General features: G+C 39.7%; 1 protein-coding gene across 2 annotated transcripts in view; it reads right to left on the bottom strand.

Annotated features, from left to right (window-relative positions):
• Positions 1–557: 557 nt before the first annotated feature.
• Positions 558–24,508, bottom strand: part of JPH1 (junctophilin 1) — an 82,580-nt gene continuing 58,629 nt past the window's right edge. The window contains exons 3-6 of one of the 2 annotated variants that reach the window (XM_011937176.1): positions 20,852–20,970; positions 10,749–11,395; positions 3,071–3,166; positions 558–2,900 (exon numbers count right to left, since the gene is read on the bottom strand). In XM_011937176.1, the coding sequence (XP_011792566.1) occupies positions 3,086–3,166; positions 10,749–11,395; positions 20,852–20,970 (847 nt within the window). In that variant the 3' untranslated portion in view covers positions 558–2,900; positions 3,071–3,085. The remainder of the gene's footprint in view (positions 2,901–3,070; positions 3,167–10,748; positions 11,396–20,851; positions 20,971–24,508) is intronic. The other variant, XM_011937178.1, reaches the window with a different exon arrangement.

The following is a 24,508-nucleotide window of genomic DNA, read 5'->3' as shown; positions in this document are numbered from 1 at the left end:
CACAGTGCACAGGTGGCTTGCCTACATGTCGAGCCAGCAGCTTAGGCCAGCACTCTGGATGGCTTCAAAGGGAGCACAGTGGCTAGAAGTCCCGGTGGCGGCAGGTTTATTCAACCCATATTGTGCTTAACCTTCCAGGAGTGCACCTAAGCAGCAGGGGTCATAGCAACATATTAATTTATTTGGGGCACAATGGTAAAAAAAAAATTCTAATTAATTGAAAAGTGCCCATGTAGGAGGGAGATTTACTTCAAGTTTTCTTTAAAAATAAGAGCAGTCTTTAAACTCTGGATAAGGCACTAATCCAATTAATGAAGGCATTAAGCAGAGCAATGAACCTTATTTCACAAAATTATTTGAAAGGCCCAGGATGAAAGAAATGTAGAACCAACTGGTGGTGCAGTATAACTACCTTCTGGCACATGGCTTCTTTGTGCATTTTTTCCTTCTATTTCTGCTGTTAATTTTTCAGCAGATCTCTTTCAACACCACCACCGAAGCATTCCACATAACTCAAGACAGTAATTTACTCACAAAGAAAACACACTTCCGACTTTATTAATAACCAACTTTTTTTTTTATTAGAGCAGATACAGTTGTGAAAACTGTACATTATACATTTTGGTTTCGAGAATTATAAATAAAGGAACTCACAGGTAAGGAGTTCTTTTTCACAGCAAGAAACTTTAAATAAACAAAGTCATGTTTTATTAAGTACATTGGCAGACTTCATGTGCTGTCCAAAATGTTGAGTACAGTATAACAACCCATTAGAAAGAGCCTTCATGTAAAATACAGCTGTGCACATTTTAGAAAAATACCAACAATTTGAGCTTTGTTTTAAAAAAGCTTATAAATCATACATATATTTATAAATGGGACCAACATGCTCACTTTATAAACATATCCTCTCGCTATCTGTTACCCATGATTTCCAAAGCATTACACATTTTAAATAAACACTTAATAAGATTAAATATTTTATTTATTTTTTTTTTAAAAAACCAGCTTTCCCAGCATAAGGAGCTACAGGGTTTGGGAGGGGCGGTGAGAATACTGAGAGTGACACAGGAACTTTAAACGTTTGTTCTCAGGTAAAAACGGACTTCCTAAATTTAAAAGTCAAAGCAAAATGTAAAAAATGAATATACAAGTTGAAATTTTTCATTTGCTCTCTTTCTGCCTTCTTCTTTATTCCATATTGGTCACACCCAGGATTTTCAACATATTGTGCTTCTGTAAGAAACATCACTGGGTTACTACCCTGCAGGTGGCAAAGCACTCAGTCCACATCTGTGCTAACCAGGGAATTGTGTGAACTGTCTTCTGCATTGAAAAGGTAGCTAATATGGTAAAAAACAAAAAACAAAAAACAAAACTGATTAAACCATGCAAATGATGAAAATATTTAGGAGTAGCTCCCCCTCTGCAATGTAATGTTTTAAAAAGATTTAATAGATTAGATAGATACTTTTTCTCCCCTGATTTCTTTTTAACTAATTACTTTTATAAAGACCATTTAGTTTCTCTAAGTAAGCATGCTTCTCAATAATAAAGGGTAAATTATAAAACAGCAAAAACCCAGAAATGTCAGAATGACAAAAGACTGTAAAAGACATATATTTAAAATAAAAATGTCTAAGCCTTTAAAATGGGAAATGAAATTACAAAAGGACTTTGAAAAACAGGAAAGGCAGAAAACTGAGAGGCAGTGATTGAACAAGGCTTTATGTTCTACCTGAATGTATTCAACAGAAATTTAAGTTGGAAAAAGAAAACAAGAAAGAGCAGAGCAGTTTATTAATAGCATCTTGCTTAACTTTCATGGGAATTAACACAGCCACCGACAAGATTTTATTTGGTTGTAAAGTACGTCAGCAAAGAAACTGAATCCTTTAAACACTGATTACTGCAATCCATGCAACGTTTGGACTATACTTCTTAGAATTCTGTTGTGTTTCGGCTTTTAAAATTTAGCACTTCCTAAGTGCATAAATAATTCACCTCAGTAATGCTAAAAATATTTAAAATTAAATTAGTTCTTAGGAAGGCATAGTGTCTTCAAATCGCTAAAATTTAAAGATAAATAACCTTTTACAAGTATAGGAAGAATAAATGACATAAAAGATGGTATATTGCTATCAAAATAAGCACATTTTCACTAGCATTTTGTTGTTTCTTTTCCTTGAGATGCAACACGTGTGTTTCGGTCCGGCCAGGACCGCAGGTGGTAGATGACTATACATCATATTTAAATAAACAGCAAAAATGAACAGAGTCGTGCACAAGCAAACGAAACGTTCTCTCCCAGAACATTCCAGGAGATGTTAAAGCAGCAGATCATGGCATAAGACTGGTGAGTGATGCTGCTACCTATTTCTTCTAATGAGATAGGAGTGAATGTTGGAACCACGTCCACAGCAACACAATCCTCCGACCGCATTCCTCGGGCAGTCGTTTCCCCAGCTCCCTACTAAAAACGTCAGATGGTAAAATAGTAAGGCAGCTGTTGACTTCCATCAAAAAAAAAAAAAAAAATGCAGCTCCATACATTTCCAGTTTAGTCACACTCTGCTAGGACAGATGGAGTAGCCAATGCCAAGAACTTCGCCGGATGGGGCTGCTTCAGCAGATTTTAAAAAAGAATTATTATTAAGTTTTGCTCTCCAACATGGCTGTGCGCTTCAGCTCCCAGAGGACCCCAAAGCCACAAAGCACTCCCAGGGGAACCGAACAGGTCCTCTGGCTGAATTTTCCAAGTTTCATCTCTCTTGCGATCCCATCCTAATTCCAAGCCTCCTTCCCTGTGTCTGAGTCTGCCTGGGGTGGGCCATTTAAAGGGCTGACGGCACCACTGCAGAGAACTGTGGGTTAACACACCACTAGTTGTCAGGACTTCACTGAAGGGTCAAAACAGTTATAGCATTAAGTAACTATGTTGAATCACATTCAGGCATAGCCAAAATTAAAGTGAAGGACAATATGTCATTGTTAAAAAAATAGCAAATTTGAATATGAGAAAAGAATATTATTTACTATGATTTTAGATAGAAATTAAGGCGATTCTTACCTTTCCTAATTCCAATCAAGTTAGAAAGTGAACAAAAAGAATGGCCAACCCGATATTCAACAGCATGACAAGGACAATCATGATTGAATTAGGGCCCTGAAAATGAAAGAGAACAAAATAATTCTAACTTTTCCATGTTAATATCAAGATATTACCAAAGCCAATTACTGAAAAAATAAGAAAGTTAACATGATTGCAGTAAATAAGGCATCAAAGATGACAGCAGTTCCAAAAGGTGTAGACTAAAAACATCAATGCTATGTTTAGATGGAGACATTTCAGAACCTTCACTTAAAAATGAATCCAGGCTTGAATCAGTTTAAAAATGTTTTAAACAACTGATCTACTTCATTCACCTCAAAACAACGGACAACAGCGTGGGCTGAGAGACACAGCTCACCATAATAGGGCCTACGAAGGGCTAGAAGTTAGAGGTGCATTTGTTAGGATGCAGGTCAGATGAGGAAGAGCTGCTTCCTCCTCAGGGCAGTTAGAACAGGAGAGCAAAATCTGTAGGACAAAGCCACCTCCAAGGAACAATTCAGGGAAAACTCAAAACGAGGTTCTCTACCTCCTGCTTTTTCCCTGGTTCTCTGTTTGGACACCACCCTTTCCGATAAGTAAAAGCTGTAAGTGAGAAGTTCGATACTTTCAGAAGTTATCTTACAGGCCTAGCTTTTTAAATTTCTCTAATCACAATCACAACATTTTAGAAATCAAGTTATATTTTACAAACTACAGGATCCTATTTTGATAAATATCATTATAATAAATACCGGGTAGTCCAAGTGCCCCAAATTTTACTTGTTTAAACAAACCAACCTCATATAACCCATCTTTTCAGATCTGCTCCATAAAGAAGCCACCTTTTTTTTTTTTTTTTTACAAAGCCATGATTGTGGTATTTACTGTGAAAATAGTGTCCAATTCCTATATAGCATTAAAAGTGTTCTAAACTGGCTTCATGAGGTAGGTAGTTATATTGTCCTTATTTTACAGATGAGGAAACAGTGGTACTCTATTTGGATATTGGGTAAGACTACACTGAAACAATGTTACAGAGGCCTCAAAAGTATTGATGTGTTTTGGGTATGGGGTAAGTGAATAAGGGAGATTGGAGCTATCATTGGTCAAGCACTCATCAATTCGGGTCTAGGGTTTGGGTCACACATCATTTACTCAAGAAGGTCTCTTTCCCTGACTGAGCCCACATCTCTGTGGTAGAGGTCAGAGTGCCCTGCTCTCTCTATCACAATGAGTTTCACACTTGACTGTCCTTTGTTGTTTAACTGCTATTTTCCCCCAAAACATGCTGAGCTCCACAGTGGCAGAGGCCTTGTCTTATTCACTGCTATGTACCCAGTGCACAGACACATGACATTGCCCAGTTCATTCAGGCAACCAATATTTAATGAGACCCTACTATCTTCCAGCACATTTCCAAGTGCTGTGGATGTGGGTTGTTTTGAGACAGGCTCTTGCTCTGTCACCCAGACTGGAATGCAGTGGTGTGATCTCAGCTCATCGCAGCCTTGACCTCCCAAGTTCAAGCTACCCTACCACCTCAGCTTCCTAAGTAGCTAAGACCAACAGTGTGTGCCACCAAACGTGGCTAATATTTGCATTTTTTGTAGAGATGAGGTTTCACTATGTTGCCCAGGCTGGTCTCAACTTCCTGGCCTCAAGTGATCCTGCCACCTTGGCCTCCCAAAGTGCTGGGATTCCAGGCATGAACCACAGTGCCTGACCCAAATGTGGGTTGTTAAACAAAACGCATTAAATCACTGAAAGGATTTAATTTCATTAATCATTTCATTAATCATTTGCATTAAATGAAGAACAAACAGGGTGATGAGTAAAATGGGGGAGGGAGAGGAAGTAAAAATGAGTCCCCTTTAAGTGGGGACTATTAAGAAGAAGAAAAGCATCAGTTCCTAAACCTCAAGTAAATGGGAGGAAAATAAACATTTATTGCAGGTTTTTATAATGCTGGGCAGTGGGTTAAGCATCTCTGAGTAGATTTTTTGTTTATTCTTCACAAGTGATTATTAGTTCCATTTTACAGTGCTTAAGAGGATAGGTATCTTGCTCAAGTTTCCTCAGCCAGTTTGAGTCACTTCAGAGCTCCATGCTCTTTTCTACATATGTCTATTAAAGATACAGGCCTTAGTTTAAAGGCAGTTTCCCATTCAGTTATTTAAAATGACATTTTTATCTATATCCTATAATTTCCACAGTATCAGAAAAATATCAAATTGTGATAATGACCAACTGCTCTTTTAGAATAGTTATGTTCTAAATTAATAGGAGAGTCCTAACCTGTGCAACTCCTCAATTATGGTTAATTTACAGCACAAAAATAATGCAGGAAACTCTTATAACTCAGAAAATAGTGGAGATGATCTTTCAATGTCACAACAGCACAGAGATTAAGGAAATGCTATCACAGGCTGAACATCCCTTATCTGAAATGCTTGGGACCCTAAGTGTTTGGGATTTCAGATTTTTTCAGATGTACGGGTTCAGCATCCCAAATACAAAATTCTAAAATGCTGCAATGAGAATTTCCTTTGAGCATGATGTTGGTGCTCGAAAAGTTTCAGATTTTGGAGATTTAAAAAATGTTAAAGTTTTGTGGGTACAGAGTGGGTGTATATATATTTTGATACCAACATACAATGTGTAATAATCACATCAGGGTCATGAGGTATCCATCACCTAAAGCATTTATTCTTTGTGTTCCAAACAATCCAATTATACTCTTTTTAGTTATTTTATGTTTTCATTTTATTTTATTTTTTTGAGGTGGAGTCTTGCTCTGTCGCCCAGGCTGGAGTGCAGTGACGCGATCTTGGCTCACCGCAACCTCTGCCTCCTGGCTTCAAGTGATTTTCCTGCCTCAGCCTCCCGAGAAGCTGAGACTACAGGTGCTCATTACGATGCCCAGCTAATGTTTGTATTTTTAGTAGAGACGGGGTTTCACCATGTTGGTCAGGCTGGTCCTGAACTCCTGACCTCAAGTGATCTGTCTGCCTCAGCCTCCCAAAAGTGTTGGGATTACAGGCGTGGGCCACCGTGCCCAGTTCTCTTTATTTTAAAATGTACAAGTAAATTATTATTAACTATAGTCACCCTGTTGTGCTATCAAATACTAGATCTTATTTGTTCTATTTTTTTTTTTTTTGTATCCATTAACTATCCCCACTTCTCCCTCCCCTATGTCTTCACTTTTCTTCCAGCCTCTGGTAACCATCTTTTTACTCTCCATCTCCATGAGTTTGATCGCTTTAATTTTTAGCTCCCACAAATAAGTGAGAATATGCAAAGGTTGTCCTTCTGTGCCTGGCTTCTTTCACTTCACATCATGACCAGATGTTGGAACATTCTGGATGTTCCACCTGTACTACTATACACACTTGGATTAGATTTTGTTCATGAGTGTTTTAAGAATTTTGGATCCTTTCAACTATTCTGGGCTACTGGGTTTATTTTATAATTTTCAAAGGTAATTTAGTGATATGAAAGATGAGGGAAAATACACCTGGTCAGAATACAACGTAGACTTCGGTGTCTTACAGTGGACCCAGGAAAGTGAAATTGCAGAGAACATGCCTTCCATGAAGCCAACTTCTAAAGTCCAAGGTGTGCCTGAACCTTAACTCCCATTTCGTAAATCCGTACAGATTCTGTGAATTTATCTAACCCCTTTGAATTAGTATTTTGAATTTGCATATTCTCTTGGTTTGAATTTAGTTTACTATCTTTTCTCCAGTTTTTAGCCCACGTATCACTGTACTGGCAATTCAGATTTAATGAATAATGAATGAGTGCTTTATCCAAAATGAAAAATACATACATATATATTTTTTTCTTTTGTACACACACACACACACACACACATTTCTCCTGTATATGTTCTAATATACACATACATATATATATTTATCCTACCAGGGTGGCTCCACTTAGAGAGCTATTTTTAAAGGTGGACTCAGTGAAGATGAGGGAAAACTAGACATGAAAGGTTCAAACAGCAACCAGGGGAAAAAAAAATCCAGGATGCTATGTTCAGTGGCAGATACCAAGCCCTGGCCTCTGTGTTCTTTATATACCTAGGCACAGGATGCAGGGTGAAAAGCTTTAAGGTAAAGTCCCATAAATATGACTGTGGTGGCCAGTTGTAGCTTAAAATAGCAAAATGAAAAAAAATCTGTCTTGCTTTTCAAGACTGACTGGGACAGGTGTAATACAAGAAGCTGTAGCAGGGCACAGGGTAAGTCTTGATTGGAAGAAATTTTCAGGCGGTCAGAAAATAAAAAACAGGAAATCAAAATACAGAAGGAAATCCTAACTCAAAAAATTAATCTTTTTTTCCTTTAAGAGACTGTCATTCATATTAAAACTGTAAGGAATTTTCTGCTAGAAGAGTTATTATGGTTTATGTGAAATCTAAAGCTTCTCTAGTTAGAAACACACGAGAAAAGCAAAGTTTAATTAAGTATTAATAGCAAAGTTTAATTATATATATTTACCTCTTTTTGGGGTGAGGTTCAAACCTGATTTGATGGGGATGCTTTAAATTTTACACACATTCAAATAAACCTCAAAACAAACTTGGATGCAAATCACAGGAATGGCTGAGAAAAAAGTGCAGTCGTTTTTCAGAATGGGCTGAGATACCTAATTGGAAAATTTCCCCACTTGATGGTAAGATGCTAAAGATACCTCTTCTGACCCTACCAGAGTTGTCATGTTGCAAAATCCTACAAAATTTCGGGATCATATTGAATGTGTGTCTCTAGGACACGAGTCCATACGCAACCATTGCCCACAGGGGTCACAGAAGTTTCTTGAGGAAAATCTTCCTCAAGAAAGTAATCAAAGCCACAGTCTCCCTTCTCCTACCTCTCATACTCAAGTTAACTAATTTCCTGTGTTAGTCTGTGTCCCAGGAGATTTTCTGTATTTCTAGGAGACCAATATCCAGGGTGATCCTGAGGATGGATCAAATCTACTTGAATATTTCTGAACTGCTTATGCTTCAACTAGCATTGTGTTGAAACAAACATCATAACAGCTAAGGTTTCTTCATCACTTATTCTGCGCTAGGCACTATGCTAAGAACTTTTAAAGTACTGACTCATTTAATCTTCACAACAACCCTGTGATAGGTACAGATGAGGAAACTGAGGCACACAGCAGTAAGGAAACTGTCCAGCGTCACACAGCTGGTAAGCAACAGAGCTGGGATGTGAACCGAGGAAGTCTGGAACCGAGGAATTGAACAGAGGTTCAATTCTGTGAATTTTAAAATTATTTATGAATGTCTAACTTACACTACGTCTTTCTCTCAAAACTATGTAGTACTCCATTGTCTTAAAGGTCATCCGCTGACAACATTTATGATGACTCTGTGACTGTGTCACATCCTGATTCTCAGGAGTGGGGAAGGCAGCTTTCTGTTACTATTAGGAAGACAATGTTAATTCTTAGAATCTTCGCATGAAGGTGCCAAGTCAATCTTGAATTTTGCAGAGGCAGTCTAAAGCTCAGGGTGGTTGCAGAGCTGCTAGGGCCTCCTTTCCCCCTTGGGGTGTAGAGGGGAACCCTCTACAGGGTTCAACTGTTGTCCTCTACAAGGACCAACTACTGAGATGGAGGATGCTTGGCTAACTCCAAGAATCTGAGAATTCCACAAATAAATAAAACAAATGGTTTTTCTAAATAAGGAGGCTGTGAATTTACCAAACATATGTATACTACTGTTTTACAGAGAGACTCTTTCAGCTAAGAGCTGGGTAATTCAACTTATTTTTCCCCTACTGCAGCCTAATGTACAGGACACTGGGGCATACGCTTCCCCTTGTAGAGGTCTAGAAGTCAACTAAAGCCCACAAATGGGTACCCAAAACTATAAAAGATATGGCCTTGCATTGTTTGAATTTTTCTCCTTGTAAATCAGGCAAACTAATACTGATATATGCGAGGCCTTATTAACTTGGGGATAAAAATGCTGAAAGTCAAATGAGAAGTAAACTATTACATTTAACAAATTCAATAGTGATTATTACAGTTGTAATGTCAGGATACTGACATATTAAGGTTTCAAATCTTTAAAATGAATGCCTACTGAAGAGTCAGAATCTTAAAGTTAGTCTGTTTTGAAAACAATTTTTCTCCATGCAAGTTGACTCTTAGGAAGTTGGTCTAGTTAATCTGAATAATTTATGTCCAGCTAATTAAAAAGTTGAAAATTTGAAAAAAGAAGACAACCAGCCGGGCGCGGTGGCTCAAGCCTGTAATCCCAGCACTTTGGGAGGCCGAGACGGGCGGATCACGAGGTCAGGAGATCGAGACCATCCTGGCTAACACGGTGAAACCCTGTGTCTACTAAAAAAATACAAAAAACTAGCCGGGTGAGGTGGCGGGCGCCTGTAGTCCCAGCTACTTGGGAGGCTGAGGCAGGAGAATGGCGTAAACCCGGGAGGCGGAGCCTGCAGTGAGCTGAGATCCGGCCACGGCACTCCAGGCTGGGCGACAGAGCGAGACTCTGTCTCAAAAAAAAAAAAAAAAAAAAAGAAGACAATCAGTGTTTTATAGATACTAGCAAAATAAACACACTTAAGAAATTTTAAGCATAAGTTAACAGAGGAATTTTAATTGTTTAATCATGTGAGTAAATTAAACAGACAAAAATAAGAAACTGATGGCTGTACTATATTCTTGTTGACCAAGATATTAATCCGTACCATTATGCAAATATGTCTCTATAATTATTAGTGAATACTAGGTGTGTAACATTCAACACCTCTGTTCTAAAGGGATGTGACCAGGTCAAGAGGTCATTTTTTAATCAATAATTAGCTTCAGATTTTACAAATTCTATAGCATTTGATAAAACACTAATTCCATACATTATTCAAAAAATTTCCTTTGAAAGAGAGTATAAAGATTTTTCAATAATACAGAGCTTTTCTGGCTGAATAATAAATATCTTAAATGCTTAAGACTAATTGATACTAATAACCTGCATCTACCAGAAAAGTGAAATTGTAAGAGTTCTCACACTTTGAAAACACAGAAGACCAAAGAAATTCTCTTGAACTACTGGAAATTTTCAGTTCTCTTTTGGGGAAGAAAAATGTTCTAGCTGCAAAGCCTGGCTATTTAAAATCCAAACTGGGTGTGTATGAGAAGAATTCACAATGGCTAGAGGAGAGGTTCTTTTGTGTAAAGATGCTGACCACTGTGGTGAAAACAGGAGGGCTAAGAACTTGGTGGTGTCCTTTTCCTAGAGCTCTGAGAGCGGCTGGCCCTTGGCAGGGGTCATGATTCCTTTCCAGCAATAAGAGAGCAAGCTACCAGGAAGCTCACCAAGACACGCTGTTAAAGCCTTGCTAAAATGTGCTAAGATGCTGTGCTAAGCCGGTCAGATCTTACCTACCTGAATTACATCTAAAGTGGGGCCGGGTGAACACAGGGGTAGTGGGGGGAATTTCTGTCTGGAGAGCTCTTTGCTGTCTCAAACTACAAACGTGTTACGCGCTGCTTTAAACAACCCTGTGCTTCTAGAACTTTGGTTAGCCTGGCTGTGATCAAGATGCACAGTCACACCACACAGCTCACTGAAAGAACCAAAGGGAAAAAAGAAAGAGAAAACGCTACTTGCAGTACTTACTGAATTGGCTTCTTTTTCCAAAGCAGGGCATGAATCGTTGCTTGCGGGATTCTTTGGTATAGCAAGTTCAGACTTCTTAGCTTTTGGCTCAGCTTTGCTTTCTTTGGCAACTGGTTTTGTCACAGATTTGGAGGGACTCCACTTGTTAGCGGATGGCTTGTGCACCAGTGCTGAGGAAGACTGGCTGGATCCATCGCCGTCCTCCACGTCTACTGGAGGGTGCTGGGGGGCGTTCAGCTTCACGTAGTAGCCGTGATACTGAGAATGCAGCTCCCCGTTACTGGGGTTGGGGATGTGGTGGCGGCCAGAGTACTTGGACTGGGGCACAACCACTCCTGCCTCCTTCGTGGGAGCCTTTGACATCAAGGGCTTATTGACAATGGCCGTCACCTGCTCATCAGCCACACTCCTTTTGTCTTGGTTGAGTCTTGCCCCTGAGCTGGGGTTTTGCTTCTTCAGGGGCTTTGGGGAGGAAGTAGGAGAGTGGCTGTGTTTGGGACTTGCCTCAGGAGATCTTGGGGGTGTCGTGCCTTTGCGATAAAAATGAGGAGATTCCTTTGGTGTAGGTGGCTTTTCTGGTACCTTTTCTTCTGGATTTTCTTTAGCATCTACACCTTCCTGAAATCTCTGTTTGACGTAATCAGGGCCTGGCCAACAAATAAATAAAAAAATAAAAAGGTGGTATGTATATGTATGTGTGTGTATAGATATATGTGTATACATATATACATATGTTTTTTGCTAAATCAGATTAACCTTTTCTCTTTTTTTTTTTTTGAGATGGAGTCTCGCTCTGTGGCCCAGCCTGGAGTGCAGTGGCCGGATCTCAGCTCACTGCAAGCTCTGCCTCCCGGGTTTACACCATTCTCCTGCCTCAGCCTCCCGAGTAGCTGGGACTACAGGCGCCCGCCACCTCGCCTGGCTAGTTTTTTGTATTTTTTTAGTAGAGACGGGGTTTCACCGTGTTAGCCAGGATGATCTTGATCTCCTGACCTCATGATCCGCCCATCTCGGCCTCCCAAAGTGCTGGGATTACAGGCTTGAGCCACCGCGCCCGGCCTAACCTTTTCTCTTTTAAAAATAATATATTCATAAGGTTTTGACTAAGTACACATTTCATTCTCTAGGGGAAAAGTTTATTTATTATGGAAAGGTTTTAAGATAATACAGAATCTAAACAGTTCTGACTTTCCTGATAATTGCATTCTTTCTGCCTACTTGCAGAATATAGAGGCGAAATTCATGTTGATGGAACATTGGTCACAATATCATAATCTATCATAATCTGCTAATTCAAATTATGTGGTGTAACTAAGACACAGAAAGTATATACTTGTACAAGGAAGTAAGCTGATTACTGTATGTGTCTGAAAATTTAATAAAGTATACTGCAAGAGGGGAACCTGTAGATACTATATTTTTAATGATCTGTCATCAAACATGCATTAAAACTTCCTAGTTTGAAACAACCTAAGTCTGAGGCTTAGGTTGCATGACACAAAGTCACTTCCATGTAATCCATTCACAGTTATGGAAAACATGGATTTGCACAAGCAGTGTTTTGCAGATATCAAAGTCAACACAAGGCAGTTGTCTCTGGTTCTGTAGCTTCAAGATTTTTTTTTTCCTTTTTTATATACCTCTGGATTGTTTATAAAAATCTTGTTATTTTTTATAAATGGGAACAAATTTTCATCAAAAAAGTGGCTATTCCTCTGACAGAGGAGGAAAAAAATGAAAAAAAAAAAAAAAAGTGGTCCTGCTGCATTGTTATTTTATGGGGAGTAAGCTGTAAAGAAACAGGGTGTGTGCCACAAGATGTCCTGGCCCTAGGAACTCGAGGAGGCTGTGGTCTGGAAAGGGCCATCTCTGGGCTGACACAGAGACCTTAGACTTCCAGGGCCTTCAGATCTCAGCAAGTCATGTGCATACTTTGGCTACCACTCCACCCATCTGCCACCTTTCGCCTCATGAGGTCAAGGTCACATGCAGTGCAGCTGACCCTCTTCCTCACAAATGGGCAGAAGCTGACGTCTCTTGAGTATACATGGAAGACACTGACCCCACCGACATGCTTATAGAGAGTTGACAGGCTCTTGTCAATTCCACAGCACTGCATCTGTTCATTTTCCTTCCTGCCTTCCACCCTGCAACACTTCACCCCAGACAAACTCACTAACTCACTAAAAGATTTACAGAGGGGCTGAACAGCAATTATCCCTAATTGTGAGGATACATACTGCATACTTATACTTTAATTGCTCTTCTCATGGTGGTCTGAGTAATAAGTTATTGTAATGATACTGCTATTTAATTATACAAGGAATTATCCAAAATTTAAAGCCTCACCAAAATCTTAGGGAGTACGTGTTATTATCCCCATTTTACTGAAATGGAAACAACTATAGCAGCTGAAAAATAAAAAATCACATAGCTCCCATGTATCTTTTAAGAAAAAAGCATAATGCAACACATAATATTTTAAAGCCAGAGACAAGAATTCCTGAGCACCCAGCATTGCAAGTTATAGTCAGGGCACAAAACATAATAGTATTATCACAGTTTCCACCTTCTAGAAGATACATCCACTCCTGGGGATTCAAGTTTCCCAAATCTGTCAAGATGGCACATCGACAATTGAGACTTCCTTTCTAAACTGGGTAAGCGCCCCCTTTATATAACTGACAATTTTCTTTTAATTCCTCCATCAAAAATGGCAGTGTGAATTCTTAGGCCAGCGAAAGGTATCTTGAATGATGAAAAGGGGCAACTGCTAGCATTCAAAAGGTGATGTCCTTCTGTTTCTGAATTCTTTCTTGGTGCTGTGTGTCTGGACATAGCATTAAGGGGAAACAGGGCAGCATGAGCACAAAAAAGTCATGTCTTCCATCAGCTGAACTGCCTCTGCTCTTTAAAACTCATCAGGTCACTGATACCAGTCTGTCATGGAGAAGCCCCTCGTGATTCAACTGCAGGCATATTTTAACAAAACCCCTCTTCTTCTGTGCTAAAGTACATTCTCTAATAGATCTTGATGCAATGTGATGTTTACATAGTTTCCCCTCACTTCTCTACCCAAAATTTCACTACAGTTGGTTTTATTTTTGCTTTACTGATATTTGACTTCACAGCATTACTAAAATACCCATCTACATATGGTAGTGGATGTACTGTGCAAAGATAATTAAAATAGTCAAGGGCTTTGGAGCCAATGGACTTTTAATTTCAGCCACTTACTGCTGAAACAATTACACAAAATACAAAGTACTTTTAACATCTTTGATCTAAAGATAAATGCAGGTTATTTTTGCCAAGAAAAAACTGGCAATATCTACTAAGATTAAGGCACATTAAAAGCTAATGTTTAACTTAAATATACAGAAAAGAGTGAAAAAATAAACTCTGGCAAACATTATTCATTATACATTCTCAAAGTTGGAGGGAAAAGGTAAAGAGTCACTGCACCTTGAGAAATGCAGCTGTCACAAAGCCCATGCATTTCATTTAGAAGATGTGAGACCGTGAGATCGTAGCTCACAAATTTAGGATTTAAATCTTTGTGATGCCCTCATCACAAAAAAATGTCATTTTTTGCGGTGATAAATAGGTTAATTAGCTTGATTTAATCATTCTGTATTGTATTAAGAAATTGTAACATCACTTTGTACTTCAAAAATATATACAACTATAACTTACCCATATATACATTAAAAACATTAGGATGTATCCTAGTGACCTTCAGTACCAGCAGTATAGGTGGAGAGGCCAAGGTGAGACTGATTTGGCCATTGGAAGAATTTGTATTAATGAACTTATGAAGCAACATTTTGGATTCCACTGAAAGTATTTACTATGATATTTATCAACTCTCAAATACTGGTATAATCACTTCTTTAACCTTTAGAAATCTGACATGTCACCTCTTTAGACAGTTTTCTTGTCCTCAATGTAGTAAGAAAGGCATGTCTTACATGATTACTCATGCCCACTCTGCTAAGATGAGTTTAGGTATACTTACTCAAATTGATCTACAGGGCTTCTGATGATACTCAAAATCTGTTGAGCTCAAAGAATTTACTAGAATGGTGGAAGTATATTTTAGCATCAACTTTCCCATCTAAAAAATTCCTAGCTTTATTATGCATTCAAAAAATATCTGGGTAAGAGAAAAAAATGCACTCCCAAAGCAGGGACGCCTATGCTTGCTGCTTATCAGAGCATCTGAGGTGCTATGTCCAGAGATTTTACTAAGTATGAACATTGAAGCCTAGAAATATTGTTTAACAAACTATCCAAGTGATTCTAACACTCCGGGTTATAGGCATTTGACAGTACGCAAGCAATATGAGCAGAGGTGGACGTAGCACCAGCCTTACATGACTATATCCCGTTGGAAATGGTTCCAATGTGGCACAGTCATACAAGGCCTAGCCAACTAAATGAGGATATATGGTTAGATTTTCCAGAAGAAGATTAAATGCTTTTAAAACAAGACATTTAATATAATGCAGAAGACAGAAGTTTTTCCTGGACTATTTTCTCTTGGAAGGCACATGTTGTGCCTGCTACTTGTTCTGTGTAGTAAATGTGTGTGTCAGTATTGCAGAGCCAGCAACATAAAGTTGATAAGATGCAGCAGTTCATTAAAAAGACTAGTCAGAATATTGCCAGGGAGGGAAATTATGACAAATGTTGATAGTCGTTGTAGTCAGCACTTTCATCTGTGTATATAGACAGTATCTATGAATCCCAAAGGATTTTCTCCTCCTGGAGACTCATATTGGGAAGAAGTCAGATACAGGTCACCCGCTCACGGATATGGCTGCCATACAATGTGAAAAAACAAACAACATTCAGCATGCCATCCACCAACACTCAAAGGTTACTCGTTCCAGTTGGCACGAAGGCTCTGAACAGATATGGCAGATGGTGGCAGCAGGGTATCCAGCTAGTTCTTCAGAGGTGAGCCTCGGTGGGCTGGCTATGGGCAGAAGCACCATAAAGATTCCCCAAAACAAATGTCTATGAGGACAGTGCCAATATCAAAAGTTTTGTAGCAACAGCAGTAGTCATTAAGTAGAAATTGGACATTTTCTGTGGAGATTGACAATCAGTGAAAAGAGGACCAGATTGAAAGAGTCTAAACACATTGTGTAACTGATAGCAGGATCACTTTTGTGTTTGATATAGAAAGAACACTCCTTTCCTATAGGACTTCATAGTTCCGTCTATAACAATCCTGCAATTTCTGTGACTACAGTCATATTGCTCTGGTCTGCAAACTGTGGGACATCCTTTCTAGTACCCTGCACTTGGCTAGCACTCAATACCCATTTGTGAAACTGAATGTACCAGAATGAATATGTGGTATGAGTAACCAGCAAACTCATGAATTATTAATTTCATGTCATCTAGTGGATTATTCAGTTTCCCTTTTTAATGAAAAAATTTATTCAGAATTTTGGGTTTGGAAGGTGAGCTTAGAAGTCATCTATTCCAGGATGCTTCCCTTTTCTTAACCAAATCCATGACATATTAACGATAGGCATAGGCAATTATGTAATGGAGATATGCTTTGATTTCTGAAGTCTTCTAATTCACACCAGAAATGCAAGCTCAGTTAACACTGGTCCATAAAAATCTGTGCTAAAGACTTCACTCTAAATAGTCAATGCACTGTGTGTATGAGCACATTTATGCTTAAACATGTGAAGACAAAGCTTGCTGGGGATGACACCCAGGGAAGCAGGCTGGCTCTCTCCCAAGAGGGCTCCAAGTACTAAATTTACCACATTCCAGGGCAGTGTTTTAATGTAACTCATGCTCAGCCCCTGCCCCATCAATAAATATAAAAATTTTACACGCTACTTAATATCACTTGAAATTAAAATGAATTATCTTGACTAAAAGGATTTCTTTTTTTGAGATGGAGTCTCGCTCTGTCACCCAGGCTGGAGTACAGTGGCACCATCCTTGCTCACTGCAACCTCCGCCTCCTGGGTTCAAATGATTCTCATGCCTCAGCCTCCCAAGTAGCTGGGATTACAGGCATGTACTACCAGGCCCGGCTAATTTTTGTATTTTTAGTGGAGATGGGGTTTCGCCATGTTGGTCAGGCTGGTCGTGAACTCCTGGCCTCACATAATCTGCCTGCCTTGGCCTCCCAGACTGCTAGGATTATAGGCATGAGCCACTGTGTCTGGCCTAAAAAGAAATTGAAACAGTGGGAGAAAGAGCCACAAATCTAGTCTCCCAATCTTCCTTCCCAGGAAGGGTTGCTGCCCCAGTCCTTGCTGCTTCCTTAGTGGTTACCCTCTAAAGCAAGTCTGCGCAACCTGTGGTCTAACACAAATTCACAAACTTTTCTTAAAACATTATGAGTTTTTTTTGTGTGATTTTGTTTTAGCTCCTCAGCTATCATTAGTGTTAGTGCATTTTATGTATGGCCCAAGACAATTCTTCTTCCAATGTGGCCCAGGGAAGCCAAAAGATTGGACATCCTTGCTCTAAAGCCTATGTCAGCCTTGTTGGCATAGAAACCTGATTTTCCAGCACTTTGAAGCAGAGCCATCCCTTGGGGCAAACTCACATTACCAAAGCTCTCCAGACTGATGTACAATCCTAGAAGGCCAATTCACTACTTTACAATGAGGAATGTAAATGTCACATGGGTCAGGGGACTCATGTTGATACTACCAGTACACGCTCTCCCTGTTGGCAGAACTCCATGGAAAGCTCAACCAAAATTAGAAAGTTACTGGTGAACATGGAATCAGAACAAGAAGCATGAGCTGAATCAAATATGTAATGGCATCAAGCTGGGCTAGCCTGATACATCCATTTCCTGAGTCAGGGTGATCTTGCCAGCAAAGCCGTACACCAGGGTCACAGTTCCCTGCATCCTTCCCCATAATAGAAACGTCCTTGCCAATGTGAGAGCAGTCCTCCAAGGTTCTGGCTTCTCCTCCTCTGGACAGTGTTGGGATGAACACTGCCAATTTTTGCCTCTGTGACTCTTTTTTCTATACTTCCTTGGGTGACCAATTTTTCTTTAGATGTTTTTATAGCCAATCAGGTAACAAGGAAATCCTGTGGTTCTTAAAGCCATCCTATTACTTACCTGATCTACCTTTGTGTAGTTTCAGGGACTTATTTTCAAGTTGAACTCTCAGAGGGCAATCTTCTAAGTTCTTGGGGGATGACTCACTGTGTCACTCCCACTAATGGCAATTTAGGTTTCTGTGTATGTACACAATTATCTATATATACATTCACAAACATCCATTTGTATGTTTTCTGCTTATTAGAGCTTAACCCTTTGGGAGAGAAAGCTGTCCCACATGGCTGTGTTTTTTTTCTTTAATGACAAAAGTTATTATTTTATTAAAAATTTTTTGATTAATCTACATATAATCTACTAGCAACCTTTTTTTTTCCATTTCTCGCTTTTATAATCAAGAGGCTATGTTTTTTCCTTAGTTTCTAACTGAATTGTAGAATAATACAGTTTTAAACTAAAGATCATAAAATTTAATTAAGATGGAAAATATCTGAAAATACTGCCAGCTCCTGAAAATAGGTAATTTGCCATGGAAGCGTTCAACATGTAAGCTATGACAGGCATCCTTTATTACAGGGTTAACAACTTCTATGCACGAACACATGCATTCCAAACAATGGAGACTTTTATATCTGAGATATGTAAATTAAATGGCCAACCTAATTTAGAAGTACTTGAAAGCCCTTTTCGAAAATGTCTATCTGATTCGCTCACCCTGTAAATGCAAAGTGGAGAGCATGAGTTATGCTCCCTTGAGAAGATCAATAATACCCATGACAGAAAAGGCTTTCTATACAGTTGCTGAAGGAAGTGCTGGCTGTGGGTCAAAGGGGACTGCAGCCTCCCCCACAAGCTCTGGTCTCAAATAGACCCGCTGTCATCCATGCTACTGTGATGTATTCATTCCTGATGCACAACTTGCTTATGTGAAGCTGTTTTAGCTAAGAAAGGGTGGAATTACATTTTCCCACAATATTTTTTTCCCCCTCAAATGCTTTTACACCAGAAAAGGCTTTTAAAATCATTCAGACTGGGAAACCGAGATGATCTTTCGTATCATTTACCTCTTGTTAACACCTAATAGGGATCTAAAGGGACCCCATTCCCCAACAGAATTAACAGAACCAAGAAATCACCATCTGCAGACAACAGTAAGTTTGTGTGCTTTCAGAACCACTCAAGCCCAGTGTCTCCTGATCAGTCAGGTTCTTTCCAATGGCAACACTGCTGGGGAGGAGAGAACAATTTCTCCTGGGTGGCTGAAGTCTTTCCCCATCTCTCATGCCCTGGAACAGCTAATTTGCCAATATAGTTAGGTACCAGGGAAGTATGAGTTCATTTCATGCCAGAGGAGAGTTTATTCCTACCAGAGGTCGCTGCAAAAAGATGGAAAGGTTTCTTTTCCTTAAAAAAATGCATATATATAAAAAGTGATTTAAATCTCAACCAGAGGTTTAAAAGAGATGCATGTGAAAGAAAACACCCTTCTCAGTGGTTGCCTTGGACTTGAACTCTTAGACGAGTCACTCTGTGATGATGGTATCTATCATTCAATAACCACCCTGGGTCCCTCCTCAGCCTTTCTCTTGTAAAAACCGAATCTTCTTTGCCTGGCCTTTTACTGTCTTCTTTCTTTGCAGGAACCTCATGCTCCCATTCTCCAGGTCATTTCTCATTGCTCCATCCTTGATTATACCAAGTTTCTAGCTTTTCTATGAATCTTGCTATTTTGTTCACTTTGACTTATGTTGTTCGTTAGGACTCAGTGATACCCTATGGGTTCCAACAGTGTATACCCCTCACCAGAACCAAACATGTGTCAAACACCTATCTCATGCAGGGTGCTGGGCTAGGGACAGGATGCTAGTTATACAGCTTGATTTCACAAAAACCAGGGTGGAAAAATTCTTTACCAAGAAATGTAACTTTTAATAGAAATTGAGAACATTTATTTTGGTTTCTTCACCTAGAAATCTGTTGATGCCTCGAACAATCACTAGACAGATGTTCTTTAGAAAACAATGGAATATATATAAAAAGGTGAATATTGCCTTTTTGAAATTCAAAACAAAAACACTAGTAATATTATAGAGAGGGGTGGAAGAGTCTACTGGGAAACTACTAGAAAGCGAATTAAGTATTTAAACCTATTGCACATATTTGTTGATTGCTATTTACTAACATCTGAGGGGGGGCAGATGACCAAGATCGATTTTTTTGAGATTGTCACTTTTATTTCTTCCATCATGACATGTATTTTCCTCTTAATCTGGGCAGATTAATCTCTTTAAGTGGCATGCTGCTTTATTTCCTAACCACACTCCTTTGAACTTTAGTTCAGATACGTTGAAAAAACAGTCACAGTACCGACTGGCTCTTCTCTTAATGCTAAAAGTGCCTCTGAATTTGGGAGTATTTGTTAGAATCAGATATTTCTTTTAGATTCTTGTCTAGTTTACTGCTATCAGCTCAAACTTTGTTGGTCACATGTAGAGGGGAGGAAGGGCGAGACTCTGGGGAATAACCCATCTCCAGGGCTAACACTCAGACTTCAGGTGATATTTATTACTACAAGTTGAACATTCCTAATCCAAAAATCTGAAATGCTCCAGAATCCAAAACATTCTGGGCACCAACATGATGCCACAAGTGGAAAATTCCACATGATCAATGGTCACAGTCAAAATGCAGTTAAAACTTTGTTCCATGTGCAAAAATATTAAAAATATTGTATACAATTACCTCCAGGCAATGTGTATAAGGTATCTATGAAACATAAATGAATTTCGTGTTTCAACTTGGGTCCCCAGCTCAAGAGATCTCATTATGTATATGCAAATATAGAAAAATATCAACAAATCTGAAATCTGAAACACTTCTGGTCCCAAGCATTTCAGATGAAGGATCCACATGCGCCCCTGTTTATTTTGTATAACAGTATTGCTGGGATTCAGGAAGCACAGACTTTTATGTTGAAACGAAAAGGAAATAAAAGCAAACCAAAGCCAGTGCTCCGGCCTCGCTCATCAAAGCACTGTTTTACCTGGTTGGTAGAAATCAGGTGACAGCTCCCTGGCCACAGCTCTCGCGATGTCGCACTCCTGGCGAGCGGCCAGCGCGGCCTGGTCGGCAGCATCGGCCTTCGCCCTGGCGTGTGCAGTCCTACATGGGGTACAAAAGGACGAGTCAGCATAGATGGCCCCTTGTTACTTACACAGGGACAAGTAAATTGTAATCTGGGAAAAGAAATGTTACTTATGATTATGGTCCGACACCCACAAGAGCACAAGTTTTAGAGTTCTACTGCCATAAAATTTCAATGAAGATGCCATAGATGAAACTAAACTTCCTATGAATTACCTCAGCCCTTCTCTCCAGGGAAATGAAAAGTAAGCACAAGGTCTGTGTAGCCTGATGCTAAGTGTGGTTTTCAAAACTTACTAGATCAAATCTCCTGTTGACTTTGGTTGGCATTTCTCCCCACCCCTAAAATTATGGAAAGTAGAATTAGAACATATAAATTAATACAGTGTTTACTGAATTAATTTCTATGGTACAATCAGTGTAAGAATTTGACTAAGAAAGGTCTGCTCACTGGCATGTTGGTGAAGTAGCTCTTTGAAGACAAAAATTAGTGAAATGGGGATTGGTAGCGTTTACTCATATCTATGTGTAAATGCTCTCACCGTGGCCAATTTCAGGCTACCAGCATGATGCCGCTGGATGTGTAGCGGGGAGATGTGCACTACTGGCGCTCGCCAGCAGGAGCAAACCACAGGGCCCGCTCTAAGAACATGCTCAGAAGGGTTCCTGAAGAGTCCATTTAGCTGACTTTTAGGCATGTTTCTTGTATGAACCAAAAAGGTGACAGAGAGGCAGAACTGGCAGGGATGAAATGGATCTTTCAGTCTTCCGTCACCTCCCTGGCCTGTCCTCACTCATGGAAACCTCTCATCTTTCTGGATAACTAGGGTTATGGGGAAGGTGGCAGGAAAAAGAATAGGGTTTCTTATGGCTGGACCAGGGAATGATGTCTACCGGTCCCCGAGAGGGTTGGAGGGAAGAAAACAACAACAACAACAACACCACCACCACCACCACCAACAAAAACTCTGGTTTATCTGCTCTGCAAAGGGGAAGGCTTTGTCCCGTTGGTCTTCAGATGTTTATGGGTACCTCTTTCTTATGGCTTTGTAAACTTTTGATTGTATTTTATTAGCACTAGGTAGGGCTATAGATAACTAGCAGTGAAAACTTAATGGAAGTCTGAAAAAGGTGCTTACACTTATGTTGGAGACAGCAGGAGAGAGGAGGAGTTGGGAAAAGGCAAGGACTTTGGATGCTCTTCAGGGAGAACACACAGGCAGCAGCTGGAGGAGGCAGGCAGGCGCAACTCCTGGGACCAGACTGCAGGGGAAAACATGGGGGGAACCGGGCCTGGCCTGAGACAAGGGGGCCAACTGGTAGGAGGCTCCCTTTTCACATTACTCTCTTCAATAACCTCCTCTCGTCCTGTGCTCTCATGGGGCCCCTTTCACTTCTATTTAGGCTCTAAGCAAGCATGGAGGCTTGATGTATTCGAATGTAAGCTTTGTGAAGATGGGGATTTTTAATTTTTGGTCCTCTGTCATAATCCCAAAGTGCAGAACACTACATGGCACATACTATTTATTGAGGGACCACTTTATGAATAAAGGAATAAATGATGCTTCCTTAGGAAAAGCTGAGTAGTTCTTAAAACTGAATGGAAGGACAAAACCATAGAGACCGTAAAAAGATCCGGAGTTGCTAAGAGTTCAGGGTGTAGCAGGGAAGAATGAATTGGTGGAACAGAGGGCATATCCGGGGGAGTTTAATTATTCTGCATGATACTGTAGTGGGGGACATTACATATTTGTCAAAATCTATAGACTGTACAACACAAAAATGAATGAAGCCTGATGTAAACTACAGACTTTAATACTAATGTATTAATACCGGTTCATCGATTAGACCATATGCACCTCAAAATGCAAGACGTTAATAATAGGGGTCACCGTGTGCATGCATGAGGAGAGGAGGTATATGGGAACTTTGTAGTTCCTGTTCAATTTTTCTGATAACTTAAAACTGCTCTAAAAAAATAAAGTCTATTAATTAAAAATGAATCATCAAAACTGCTATTTCTAAACCATGGAGGACGCTTTAGATTATTTGTGTACAGGGTATCAGGAAATATGAAATGGAAATAATATCAAGAGGGGAGGGACATATTCTTAAACAACCAGCTGTCGGGATAACTCCGCATGGGTGCCATTGCTAATCTATGATGGGTAATGCCTTAGTTCTGTGTGTTGTGCCTGAGAATCAACGGATGCCCTCTACTAATGTTCTTTCAGTTTCTCAGAATCTAAACTTTTTCTTCCCCCAAATGATTTTCCATTTTGTCTGCTATTCTTAGCCAGGGCCTAATTATGTCTAGGTGTCATAATTAATGAAGCCATAAGAATACAGCTATGCTGCTTTATAATACAATCTCTTAGCCCTTTAATAAATTTACAAAACTCAAGTACAGATAACTCACTCTGATCCAATCACAACACACCACCATACAGTCAAATACACAGTAGTAGTATATCTATTACTTTTTATAATATGCTAAACTGGAGAAGAGACAAATACAGCTTAACCTTTCTGCAAATATATTTTGGAAGCACAGCATCAGTGAAGACTGCTAGTATTTAATCCTTTACTTTTTTACTTGCTGTTTCCTGTAAGACCACACAGCAAAGGAGGACCTTTCTATCCAGCCTAGCTCTGTGGCTCAGTGCTACTGTATAGCTGGCCAGATGAGTCAAGACCACATGCAAACCTGAATCCTGCAGTCTGCTCAAGAGCTTTTGGAACCGATGACAAGAAGGAAGAATAGGAACCCACTGTGAGTTTGCTGTTAACACCAGCCTGTAGAGCTAAGGCCACTGGCATGTCTAGATTTTGCCCAGGAATAATCTGGACTTGCCTCTGGCTCATGTTAGTGAATTCATGTGATCACATCCCAGGCTCAGTTCCAGAGTGACACACGACCCCTGTAATCAGTCAATTGTGATTGTTCTTGTGTTGGGGGGAGGGTTCAGGTTAGGCAGTCTGGAGAGATAAGCTGAAACCACTCAAACTGCATGCCCTGATGCTGTTGCTGGTCACAGGCAAAACGTGCATACACCAAAGCGGCATACGTGCCCCAAAGCATTTCATTTATCAAAAGACTGCTGACATTTACAAATCTTCAGACCTTCAAGAATCTCCAAATACCATGATCTCAGATGCGTTCTCCCATCAAATGCAGTAAAAATTAACTGAAAGGCCACTTCTTTAAGTTAAGCATCAGCTGTTGACTTTCTTTTAGGGCTATATATTTTTAACAAATAAACCAAATTTTTAACCTGTGAAGAGCTGCACCTTATGGGTGGAGACGCCACAGCCATGCTGGCTGCGGAGACCTGGGGAGCTGGTTATGCTCACTGAGCAGCTATAGAACTCCCTCCTGGACATAAGCTCTGCAGAGGTCAACCGTGACCAGCCACAACAATAAATGGGGAATTTCTGAATGCTAGGCATCACCTGTAGTTACAAACTTAATGACAAATTATTTTCCTAACCAGCAATTTGATGAGTATGTGAGGTTTCCTTTTCTTTAATGACTGAAATAGTGTTTTATGAGCTC

The sequence above is a fragment of the Colobus angolensis genome, unplaced genomic scaffold (assembly GCF_000951035.1).
Source record: "Colobus angolensis palliatus isolate OR3802 unplaced genomic scaffold, Cang.pa_1.0 Scaffold16, whole genome shotgun sequence".
Taxonomy (NCBI): domain Eukaryota; kingdom Metazoa; phylum Chordata; class Mammalia; order Primates; family Cercopithecidae; genus Colobus; species Colobus angolensis.
Note: the sequence above shows the minus strand (reverse complement) of the source record. Positions and strands in the feature narration are given on the sequence as shown.